This window comes from Rhagoletis zephyria, unplaced genomic scaffold (assembly GCF_001687245.7).
Source record: "Rhagoletis zephyria isolate East Lansing unplaced genomic scaffold, Rhagoletis_zephyria_1.1 Rzeph_scaffold_04085, whole genome shotgun sequence".
NCBI classification, from domain to species: domain Eukaryota; kingdom Metazoa; phylum Arthropoda; class Insecta; order Diptera; family Tephritidae; genus Rhagoletis; species Rhagoletis zephyria.
In genome coordinates this window covers 19,265-32,115 of record NW_016161168.1, presented here as the reverse complement: position 1 = coordinate 32,115, position 12,851 = coordinate 19,265, and the positions used below count along the sequence as shown (strand labels likewise).

The window sequence follows — 12,851 nt, the reverse complement described above, 5'->3', positions numbered from 1 at the left end:
CCTTGAGTGGACCACATAGCAAGTTTGGTATTTCTCACTTCAACGAATATCAGCATTTTATGGAATTAGTACTTAATTAAGCAATTGGAATTCACAGTGAATATCATTATATTTTTAGAATTTCTATTTACTTACCTATCACATTTATGAGTGCCAATAATTCGCACACGTAGTATCTGTAAGCCCACCAGTTGTGATACCTAATTAAAAAAGTAAATAAAGTAAACATATTAGAGGCCAGTTTTTTTTTAAACTACACACCTACTTATGTATATACATATGTCTATATAACAAATATTTATAATTATTAAAAAGTAACAACAGGGTTTTTGTGTATGTATGAGAGTACGCGCGCAATAAAGAATTGATTTTTCTAAAGTGCTAATAAACTTTTTGTAAACTCATACCTGATGTGTTCTTTTTTTTTAGATAAAAATATTTTCCCGCTAATACACATGAATATATTTGAGCAGTATTTAACCATTGCCAAAGCTTAGCAAATAAAAATGCAAACAAACTTAAAATCTTGTTGAAAATAACTAAGGATAAACTAATAAAAAATTAGGTTCAGGCAATTAAAATATTGTTGGTAAATTCAAATAATCGCCCAGTTCTGAATAAGCAACTTTTTAATCTAGTTATGCCTAACTACAAGGAGCTAAGTCAACATAGTGTAATAAGCAGAGACCTAGAATAATAATTATTTATTTCATGGTGGAGTATTGAAAATTCATCAAAATTTTCGAAAGAATTATAAAAGCCTTTTGATAATAATTATGTGTGAGAAAATTTTTTTTAGTCATCGATAACTGTTATTTTAAGACTTTTATAGTAAAAATCTTCTCTTAACAATTATCAGCGAGATAAATATTTTTAAGTCTTCAAATACTTTTATTTTGAGACTTATATTAAAAAAAGCCATTGAGATAAATATACTCAAATCTTCAAAGGGTCTTATTTTGAGACTTATATTATAAAAGTCTATTGATAGTAATTATGAGTGCGAACAATTTGTTTAAGTCTAAAAGGACAGGGCCTGTTCAGGACCATTTCGGGGCTAGTTCGTAACCATTTCGGGTTTACTTCGGAACTAGTTGGGGGTCAGTTCGGAAACAGTTTGGAACTTGTTGGGAGGCTAGATGCATTGAACTACCCAATCTTTTGTCGTAGATACGAGTTTTAAGGCGAGATTTATTTAATTTCATTGTTGAAAAAAAATTGTTCGCACAGAAGGTGCCACAGACCTAAGTCTTCCGGACAAACTTGTTTAAAAGTTGATGTAAAGCGATTTAAGACTCGCCTGGAACGTTGGGCAGTTGGGTAATAAATAGCCTGATGCTGCCTGGGGTATTTACCCGGTCGGTTCTGGTAGGATATACTGGTGCTCATAGCCTCATACATACACACATACATATACAAAATTTCACACTTACCTTAGATTTTCCCATAAGTAATCTAATAGTAATTTCTTTTTTTGTTTTTTCTCGGCTTCGGAACAAATTCCTATATCTAAGTCCATGATAAGTGCATGAATTTTGCCACCTTCCCAAGATTTCCACAGCCATCTTGGAGTATAAAATAAAATCGCCTGCAATATGAGAGAATGCAATAATTAAGTTATTTTAATGTAGAAAAATATGTATTGAAAAACGCATAGATAAAAGAGAGTGATAAATTAATAAATACTTTATTTTAATAATTATTTACTTAAGTAACAATTATTTTAAATATTTTTAATTGTGAATTAGAGATGGGATGTATATATTTATATTTGTATTGCACATACATACGTACGAGTATATTACTGAAAGTAATTGTGGCTTGGAGATATTTCGAATCATAAAACCCGTGAACCCTAATTAATATTTCATCTACCGCAAAAAAACTTACATTCAGACCAATTCGGACATGGGTTGGTCATAAATCAAATATGTAGGACCACAGAGTATATAGTAGGCCAATTGCAGTTCAGCTGTAACGTGCAAGTGTTATTCCCATCCATAAAGGACTGGAGAAGAGACCCAGTAGCCGTCAGAGAGGCGATCTCGCTTTACGCCGACGAATTCAATATGGATTGCGGTGTGGAAGTGGGAGTCTACTACGAGGAACTCGGTGTTGCCCTGCCTCTGCGATTGGGAAATCATACAAGCATCTTCCATGTCGAAGTTCTAGCGATGCTAGAAGCCTTTTAAATGCCTGGCGATAGAGTCGGATACAAGAATAGCGTTTTGCGTTTTGCGGTTTGAGCTCAGTGTCTCAGCCAACTACCGTCTCTCTAGTCTGGATTCCCCGGCATATGTATATAGGAACATAGAAGGCGATGAGAAGGCGGACAAACTGGCGAAGGCAGGAAATGGTTTGGATGAAACCATCACGGCGCCGCCCATAGGCAAAAATAGGTCTATCCCATAATATGATTTTCCGCAACTGTCAACTAGACGATGACGAAGAAAGTGTCCAGCATTTTCTTTGTGAATGTTCCGGGCTTTCGAATATTAGACACAAAATATCAGGAAAACACATGTTGGAAAAACTAATCGACCTATCAGGAGCTACCGTACCGATTAAGCTAATCGGTAGATTCATTAGAGAATCGAAATGGTTCGATCTAGCAACATAGAATGAGCATAGACGAAATATTCCCCGCGAGAAGGGCATCAAAATGGCGCAACAACGCGCTAATTGCGTCCTGGAAAGCGACTAGAAAGCACCGTATCCAGCCGACCATACAGATCTAGTCGGTAGACAAAGTGTCCGTTTTTTAATTTTAAAACATCTTGACTTTAACAAAATTAAAAATCTGTGACTATTATTCGTCAGCAATTAGATATCAATTTTAAAATTCGCTTTCAACGCCAAACCCAACTCTTGTCGAATGCATAATCTTCTTAGTGTTTTTCGGAAAGTAATTTGCCTGTCAACTGCAAATACCACGTGATTATTTCTTCAGTGTGGCTTATTAGTATCAACCACAAACCATCATCACTTGCACGTCATTTGCGCATTTAATGTTTTCCACTTATTTTGACAACCTTCACTTGCATGCGTTTTAATTTAAAATTTCACAATTTCTTCGCAATGGAAGTCCTTCAACAAGAAATGCTACTTAAGCGCTCACCATAAGTTAAATAAACATTACGCTAGCAAACAACATTGTTCCACTGTGCTGTGTTTGCTGCCTGCTGACGCATTTGTCCCTAATAAAATTACCTTTAAAATAGCAACAATTGATTGGCTCAATGCGCAAACCATTAACGCACAAAATAAACAAACTAATGCCAAATGTGATTAAATGTCCGAATGTGAAAATTTATGTTGATGTCGGTGACATATTAATAATAACTTGTATCGTAAATTAGCCAACAATAACACCTAGAAAATAATACGTTGTAAATAACATAAGCCCCGTGCCATCAATTCAATTTTTTTTTTTTGAATTCGAAATGCTGCGAGCGGTGGCAATTTTCCTACTTGCCGACTGCTTATGGGGGCGCCATTGTTCTGTCTGTCATTACTGGCAAATAATCCTTTTCGTAGGTGTTTCTTCAATTCACGCGCCTGTTGTTGAAGAAGGCGACAAAAGTGGCATTGCCGTACGCTGCAAGTCATAATCGATTTTGTTTTTTTTTTTTAGTAGAAGCATCTATGTATTTTTTTTATTATTTACTTTACTTCAACCAACACAACGCACATGTCAGGTCTTGATGCTGCCAAATGTGAGCGATCAACGCTATTTTATGATGAATCTTAATATTTCGGACACACTCGCAGTAAAGTTAATTAAATCCATTGTATTTATTAAAGCAACACACCATATTGCTATAAAATTTTATTACTGAAAAAATGTAGCTGCTTTCTTAGGCTCCGATAAACATTCGTATGACTGTCGAAAAAGCAGATGACTTAAGACGCAGGAAAATCATACTCCTACTACAACGGAAAAATGCATACAAGCGAATGTACATACATGCATACACTGCTGTAAAAAAGTATAGGCACAGCAAATTTTTCACAATATATGCAATAATTTTTATTCTAATAACTTTTCGCAAATTTTTTACAAAAAATTTCTAAACTTTGTGCAAAACTCGCGAAAAGTAAATAAATTTGCCTGCAAAATTTCAGCTTTTTAATCAGATTTTTCGGAATTTTCTTGAGTATGCAGTTTTGAAACCCATTAAATTTATGCAATGCAAGTTTGGAGTAAGTAAACCATCGCGATGTTTTTGAAATTTTTTTTTATGGAAGAAACTGCTTGGAAAAAAATTGGAAAAAATCAACGCTAAGTTGGAGCTGCTTCAAACTTCCACTTTATTAGAATAGAATTTATTGGGCAGCAAATCTGCATACTCAAAAAAATTCTCAAAAATTGGATTAAAACGCTGCAAATTTTGGATGAAAATTTATTGAATTTTCGTCTTTGTGTCTTTTTTGTTGTAGAAGGAACCATATTTTTATAAAAAATTTGCGTAAAAATAATAGAGTAAAAGTGTTGCATATATATACTGTAAAAAATTCGCAGTGCGAATACTTTCTTCCAGCAGTGTATGTATGAGACGAAACGTGTGTGCAAGAATTTTTCTGAGCTTATTAATTTTGGCATTGACTGTTTCTGAGTAAAGTCGATGAAATTCCATATTTTTAGATTTATGTGTGCAATCAAAATTTTAATTAATAATGGAAGAGGTGAAAGTTCAGTTAATTTATAACGGCAATGTGCTATCTACAAGAAAAAGCTTTTAGATGAGTGCTAAAATTCTGGTTTGTGTATGCAAATCTAAATTTCCTATAAAATGAAAATATTTTGCTCTTCATTTTTCCCAGACATAAAGGTAATGCTTTCTTAACTCAGTCGTTACAAAAATTGTAGCTAGCTTTTCCCAAATATATTTTTTTTGTAATACCTAATCAATTTCCCAGCACCATGCCATGTAATGAATTACCGTAGGGGTTTGTAATGTTCCAGATTCTGGACGGAGCGATAACCGCTCTCTGGAGTGGACCATATAATCTCAATTGGGATCTACGTTTTTCAAGAGCGTCAGCCCTTTCATTGCCGTAAAAACTCTCATAAACACCAAAATGGCACCCCTTTACGCGTGATTAGCTGGTTCAATAGAGTTTGGCAGTTGTCAATAAGCTTAGATGTAGTTTTGACTGTGTGCAGGTCTTTTAATTCTGTATGACACCGGGCCCAGCATTTATATCCTCTAGCATGCAGCCAAGAGTATGGCAGAATCTGCAAGTGTTCCTTTCAGAAATTATTTTCTTGTAGGGATTTTTCAAGGATAATTTTGTAGCATTTTGTCTGTGAGTTTGAGCCAGGGTAGACAGAAACTCTTAGTTCGAGCGAGCGGGTGAGAAAACTCCTCCTCAATGAGGTTCTGGGATTTTCTATGCACGGCAAATAAATGTGTGCCGTTGGTTTGTATACGCTGAGACGTGTAACTGTCTGTTGATGCACTCGCTTGTGTAAGTCGACTGTGGTGGACCGAACGCTCGGTGTGCATACCACACAGGCCATTTTTTGCATAAACGCACAGTAGAGGTCTTATACCAACGACATCGATGTTGGTGAGTTAGTAAAAAAAAAACGAACGAGACTTACCAATGAAAGACGACGACTGGAAACCACCTAAGCTTAATTTCATTGCTTCAACCATATTCAAATCGCAATTTGCAAAGTGAGTACCTCTTGTCAGTAATAGTATAAAAAAACACCGAATTTAAAAAAAAAACCATTCGAATTAACAAAAAAAAAAACAACCGAGAATAAGCGAATCAAGAGCAATACATCTTGAAGCACTAACTAACCTGCAGTGAAAAATTATCAACTGCTAAAAATAATCAACTTATAGTAAGCTTTTTGATGGGATTTTAAATAAATACCACACTTTTAATTAACTATAACAAAACCAACTTAAAGTGAGTTGCAAAGTCGTGCAGAAGTCATGCAGGTGTAATTGGAAGTTTGTTTTCCTTAAAAGTTTCTATTTAGAGATCCTCATACAAAAACTACTTTGAATAAATTTGTTTTCTATACTTCACAAATTCTTTTTCGAATTCAGAACGAATGAAATTTCATATTATCATTTTGATGTTATGTCTGACGGAATTCCAATATAGGACCGCCTACTGCAGAATATGTAAGCAAATATGCAATGTTGAATATAAATTAATTTAAAAAAAAATTTAAAGAAATAAAACTAAATAAACAATTAAAAAAAATGTTGCGGCCATCGCCCCACAAAAGTAGTTAGCTTTTTTCGAACAAAATATACAGTTAATAGTTAGTACTAGTATTCGCGTAAACAGACTAAAGTTAGGTATAAGCTAAAGTCACTCCCTGCAAGGGTAATGGTTTTCTTCTTTTGAATATACATATATGTACCTACATAAATACAGCACAGTAAGTGTGTATAAACTTGATTTACTCTCCAATGAAATTCTCCTACATTAATGTTCAGCAAGCAAATACTATTTAAGTGCGATCAGCATTTGATATTTCCTTTTTCTCATATTTTAATTTTTGTTGCTACATTTAAGTTTCGGTACATGTTTGTTGCTATATGCATTCAACTTGAAAATTGATTTTGAAAATATGCCAAGTTTGTATTGCAGCAGAGCGGTTTTTGTAATTGTTTTCAACAATTATGAAGAAAAAATACACAAACCAGAAGCGCACACACACGCAGGCATATGCATCCAAACGGTAATAAACCAAAGCCAACGATCAACATGTATACATATGAAAGCGTTGGCAAAATTTTACGCTTAATTTCAGTGCAAACGTCATTGATGCATAGCTGCACTTTGAACACATAGGCGAGATGAGTGTGCCGGTCATGAAAATGCCATGGGCCGAGCGAATATATGTAGAAGTGTATGCAAATACACACAGTGGGAAAATGTAAGGTATGGTAATCGAAAAAATAATCAGTAAAACACATTCGAATATGCATTTTTTTTTTTGCCGCGGCGAAGTGCGAAAATAAGTAGGGCACTCCATTTTGCTTTACCTAGTAATCGAGGACTGTATGCGATTTAATATGAGTTTTTTGGTACTTTTTGTATACGGTAAAATGTTGGTTGCATATCCAACAGTAATATAATCTAGAACTCATAAGAAATACATTACACCATTTATCACGCATGTAACGCCTTACTACTTTTCTTGCTGGGCATTGCGCTTATATGAGTAAAATGTATGTCAGCTTGAATGGATCACAGATGTTGCTCATATTTAGAGAGGTGCATGAAGAATTATACTCATACATAAATATGTCTATACCTCAAAGGATCGATCATTGACCTGTAAGCTGCTTTTTTCTATGAATAAAAACTTTTTTGACCTAAGTAGATATATTTAGTTAGTGCAATAATAATAATAAGTATTTGTGTATCGTTTCCTCTCAACCTAAGAGAGGTTATAATTTGCTTATCGACTGGAAAAATTCACTGCCACAGCCCGTCTTAGCCTTACGAATTCGTGGTTAAGGTTGGTGGCTTTCTGCCAAAGTGACTAACTTTCGGTTTAACACCGGCCAATAGTCACCTAGTATACAGAGAGAAAGCTTTACTAGAAACCGGCATAATTTTTAAATTTATACCAATGTGCCAGATCTTCAGCAGAGGTTAATGCATAATGCCCTAAAGGAGGCACAACAACCTTGAAATCCATTTGCATTATGATGAATCAAGCCAACTTACTTACTAGCACTAAAATTCCAATAATTATATTAAAGCTGCTATGTGATTGTTTCAATACCCTAAAAGCTCTTGGAACCCAGAGTATGGTGCTATTAGGCTGGGTACCAGGGTGTGAGGGATATGATGGCAGCGAACATGTGGAACACCCAGTAAAACACAAAGTTGTGTACGAAAGTATTCAATGGTCCTTTAGGTCAAGAATTACTGGGGGATCAAAAACTTGAATAGGCAACAGAATCCGTGCACAGACAAGACCCACGCTAAGAGAGGCTTCAAAAAACACCGTAAATTAGATAGAGAGATCTGCTAACTCCCATCGGGTAATTCTTGCAGCATTGTTCTCAGATCATCTGTTGCTTCTGTGTGCTGGAAAAATAATGTCAGACCAAATTGTCTGTAAATTTATTTTTCTCGCTAGGCCATGTAAATGTTTTTTAAGGCAGAGGTAATACATATATTCCTTTGTGGTGTCAGGTGCATATACACGTAAGTGATATGTAACTCCATTTCTGATAGTTTTGGTTACGAACATAGAAGTCAGAGACCATTCCTGTTATATCATATTACAACAATCTGCAACCTGTTTCTGAATACCAACTGCACATTCTACGAAATTCTTTAAACTTGCCAATGCACTTTTCTAGATAGTAAAATATAGTTATAGTAATACGATCCAGCCGTGGAGAGACCTCAGACTCGGACATGCAAAAGAACTTGAAACTCCACCGGATAATCTACGACAGTTAGATTATACCACTCCTCTACTCTGTTTATACAACAAATGTCCCACAAAAATCCCAGCGAGGAACGAATGGGAAGGGGCCACAAACTCAAACCCAGGGTCTACGGCCATATACACAGAGGGTTCCAAGCTTAACAAAAGTGTGGGCAGCGGGATTTACTCTGACGAACTCACGCTAAACTTCAGTTTTCGCTTACCGGACCATTGTAGCGCCTTTCAAGCAGGGCTAAACGCCATAGAATGTAAGAAGACTCAACCTGCTGGCATCAAAATGAGCCTTTACTGTTTTATGGGCCCCTGGCCATAGGGACATTACTGGAAACTGCTTAGCCGACGAGCTTGCAAAGAGGGGGACGGAAATATCTGAAGTAAATTCTGCTCAGTATGCGCGCATACCTCTAGCCTCCTACAAACAGAGACTAAAGGCTGAACTCATCGAGGGGGTAAATACCAGGTGGTCTGTGGAAACTACCTGCCATACTACCAGGAAAATTTGGTCGAAGATTAATGTAAGGCGATCCATAGCTCTTACACGGCTGAGCGGCCCAGCCGCTCTTAGATTAGTAGTCGGTGTAATCACCGGACACTGCCTGAGGGGCACACACGGAAAAAAGTTAGGATACCCCACCAACGGTTTTTGTTGCAGCTTCAGAGAAGAAGAAGAAGTGGAGACCTACGAACAGTATCTCTGCTACAAGTACTTTCTAGGTTGTTTAGCCTTCGGCGAACGTCCTTGACTTTTTGTTCTATATTAAACGCACTCGGTGGTTCAGTTACTAACAGCGCTCTTCCACGATATGTATCTGCATATGTAAATGCTACTTTTTTGCATCCACTGGTATGTATCATATATGAGAACGCATCAGAAAAGTAGCATATATGTACATATTTATGTATGCAAATGCATATCGTGTAAGAGCGCTATAAGGGAGCGAAATAAACAAATGGCTTCGGCCAGTGGTATCACAGCGGGCTTTTCCAGCCTACGTGTGCTCCGTGCTCTGCGCGGGCAGCCACTTTAACCTAACCTAAAATATGAATATCATTTTGATTTATACGTCACACTGCTGATATCTACTACGTACAGACTGTTTAAAGAGCGCCAAGATGGCATTTCCCAAAGCTTTGAATATATATGTACCTACGGAAAATAAAAGCACACTAATCAAAGAAGGGAAAAATTATTTTATTCTTAATTCTTCTACACACCGTAGATATTCTTTGCTAAAAATGATAATAAAATAACTAGCATGAAAACCGTTGATAATTAATTTGGATCTTTTAATATAAACAACATTATTTTAATATATATATATATGTACACATTTAAAATTATAATCATCTTGATAATCAACACATACAAAACGCTTAACGAACAGGGACTTTTTTGCGATTAGGTCAAAATTTGCTATTTTGGCCTATGTAATTTACTGAAATAAAAAAGTCTCCAATACTGAGTGAATTTCGTCATCATATACATAGTAGATATATCACAATTTGACAAACGTTTCTTCAGTATTTTTTGTCAAGTACACCTCCCACGCAACGATGTCAAAACTAAAGTACTTATGCCTAAAATAAGCAACAAAAAATAAATAACATCATATAAATAGTTCATAGCCATTCTACTATTTGGCACTTAACAAATCGGAAAAACTATTACGTATGACATGTTCCATCAAATGGCCCACAGATTATCTGCTAACATCCAAAAGAACGAGTGGCTTACCCGTAGACGACCGTGAATACTTTGTATAAGTATGTGTGTATAAGACTATTTAGCCAGAGATCTGTCATTAGTGGACAACTTAGCTGCCACAGCTACTAAATCAATTGATACTTATGGCGTTTTCTCTTGTACTGAAAAATGTTGCCCTCTCAGTGCCCTCTACGCAGAAATACTAAGGAGAGGGCAATGAAAATGCACTATTTTTTTTAGAAAGAAAATGCCATTAGACTTTGGCGAAATTGCATAGAACTAAAGGCTAGGAAGAAATCAGTTTGAGAAAATACTTTTCTGTGAATAAAAGAATACATTAATCTTTTAAATACCGTCCAATAAATGTACATAACTAATGTAGCATAAATATATACGTGTGTGTATGTATGTACATATGATACGTCATAAATAGTACTATGCATACATATACATTTAATGCAACGAGCTGACGCCCCCGAACATTAACACTAAGCGGTTGAAGTTTTCGTGCATTTACATTCGTTGCTTTTGGAGGGGCAAATTCGCTTTTAATCAGAAAATTTATACTTTTGAAGATTGCACAACAATTGTTTAAACAGACTTGTAAAGAAACAAATAAATAAACATTCGCACTTATTTATGTATTTTTTTTTCTTCTTTTCCGATCTCCAGCGCTTAAACATACATACTTATGTATGTATTTATGCGTGTATGTACATTAGGGCGGGTCAATTTGTATGGACGATTTTTTCGAGCTGTAGTGTCGTAAAGAAATGCTTTTTGATATGAGGAATCCATTAAAATTCCGTCAGAGGGTGCAACATTGAAAACTTTCACATTTTCTTCGAAACCTATTTTTACAATTTTCCAAACTCCAAATTGATTTTAGACCCATAGTTTCTTCGACAAATTTTCTTAGAATTACACGTAGAATCCTTCTATGCTATACGCGCATATTTAGTAAAAAAAATTGGTCCGCCCTAATGTAGGTACATATATGAATATTTATGTAAGTATATATTTGCTCGTTAACACACCTATGCATGTATGTATTCATGTATGTTTGTAGCTCCATAAAGTCTGCATCTTTAGCTATGTATTTAAGTCAGATTTTCCAAGTTTTTTATATGAGTTTCTTGAGGGCGCCGCATTCGTTTGGTGTCACAGCACCATAATAGATGTCGCCGTCGTGGCATATTCAGTGCCTATAAATAAATTTATTATAGTATTTCCCCCTCTGTAATGACGCGTAGACGCTTTTTTAATTTAGTGAATAAGATCTTTGTCCGTTTGAGAAGAGTTGGTCTTGACGGCGGTGAGGTGGCGCAAGAGGGTTAGAACGCTAGCCGTAAAAGAAGGCCAGCAGACCGTTTAAATAAAAAAAAGATGTATACGCCATCATATTGTATGTGTATGTGTGTAGGAGTGTACCTTGTAGGTAAAAAAAAAAAAATAATTCGTTGATATATACTTGATGAAAAATTTACTGAATTGTAAGGGCAGCATTTTCCCGCTTCCCTCTTAAATGCAACACAACGGACAGATTAGTCGTGTCTTAGTGGGCCTACATCTACGGAGGCAACCTGATAACCTAACCTAACCTAAGGGCAGTATCACCATTAAACAAATATGTATTTATGTCTAAAGATGCTTCTTGCTCTGTTAATAATGCTTGAAAAATTTGGATATGATCATCCCATTGACGAAGTCTCGGATGACGGATAAATACACCCTTCAAACCTTTTTCAAGATTATTCCGGGCAGGTCGATATTGAAACACCTCTGCCTGAGACGCACGTGAGGTGAAAGGTAAAAGTTTATGGATATCCTTTTAGAGCTGATCTTATTACACCTTAAGGAGTACCTACTACTTAATTTTCCTGTACAAAGAGAAAAATAGGTCCTACTGAAACAAGAAGATCTTTTTATCTTTAAACCAGGTAGAAATCAAAAAGGTTCCTTTTTGATTTAATTAAAGTAGTAATCCCACCATAAATAGGAAGGCCTTCTTATGAAGGAAAACCATAGAGATATCTTCTAATTTTGTAAAATTTTATTAGGTAGCTTTCGCTCATTGTGGCCGACCACATATTCAACCACGTCCTAACCAAAATCCTTTAGTCTGATTAGGAGGTGGTCTTGCATGAGTAAGGAGCCTTTTATGGCACTCAAATCCAGTGAAAGCCGAATAAGTTCATGCCCAAAATACTTTGGTTATAGAGTAAAAAAAAAAATAATTATTGTCGTTCAGTCATAGCCCGGTTTCCGGCAGGGAATTTATCGTGTTTGTTAGTAGTGAAAAGTTTCTTTTTTTATACCTTCTACCATTCAATCAAGCAAGTAACCACTAATACAAAAATCTATTTTTTAACAATTTTAATCTTTACTCACGGGAAGCTTTTAAATTTATGGCCAATTATTTCCGTAAATTAAACCTTTAGCTTTCGAGAAAGATGCTGAAAACATCAACCATACTATGACTGACTGAAGTGAGTATGGTTACCAGTGGAGTATATTACCGATTACCGGTTAATCGTTTGCCTTCTGCAACACAATTGAAATCATATCTTTATAATTAGACGCTATTTAGAACTCAATAAATTATGTACAAATGAGTGTTAGGTTGTATTTTTTTCTCAATGGCCTATATGTATGTGTAAGTACACACATACATACATAGTATTTAAAAGAAATATAAAG

The 12,851-nt window shown here is 35.6% G+C and overlaps 1 protein-coding gene across 1 annotated transcript in view; it reads right to left on the bottom strand.

Annotated features, from left to right (window-relative positions):
* shakB (Innexin family member shaking B) overlaps positions 1–12,851 on the bottom strand; it is a 33,983-nt gene that overhangs the window by 4,805 nt on the left and 16,327 nt on the right. The window contains exons 3-4 of the mRNA XM_017625545.1: positions 1,434–1,588; positions 136–200 (exon numbers count right to left, since the gene is read on the bottom strand). Of these exons, the coding sequence (XP_017481034.1) occupies positions 136–200; positions 1,434–1,588 (220 nt within the window). The remainder of the gene's footprint in view (positions 1–135; positions 201–1,433; positions 1,589–12,851) is intronic.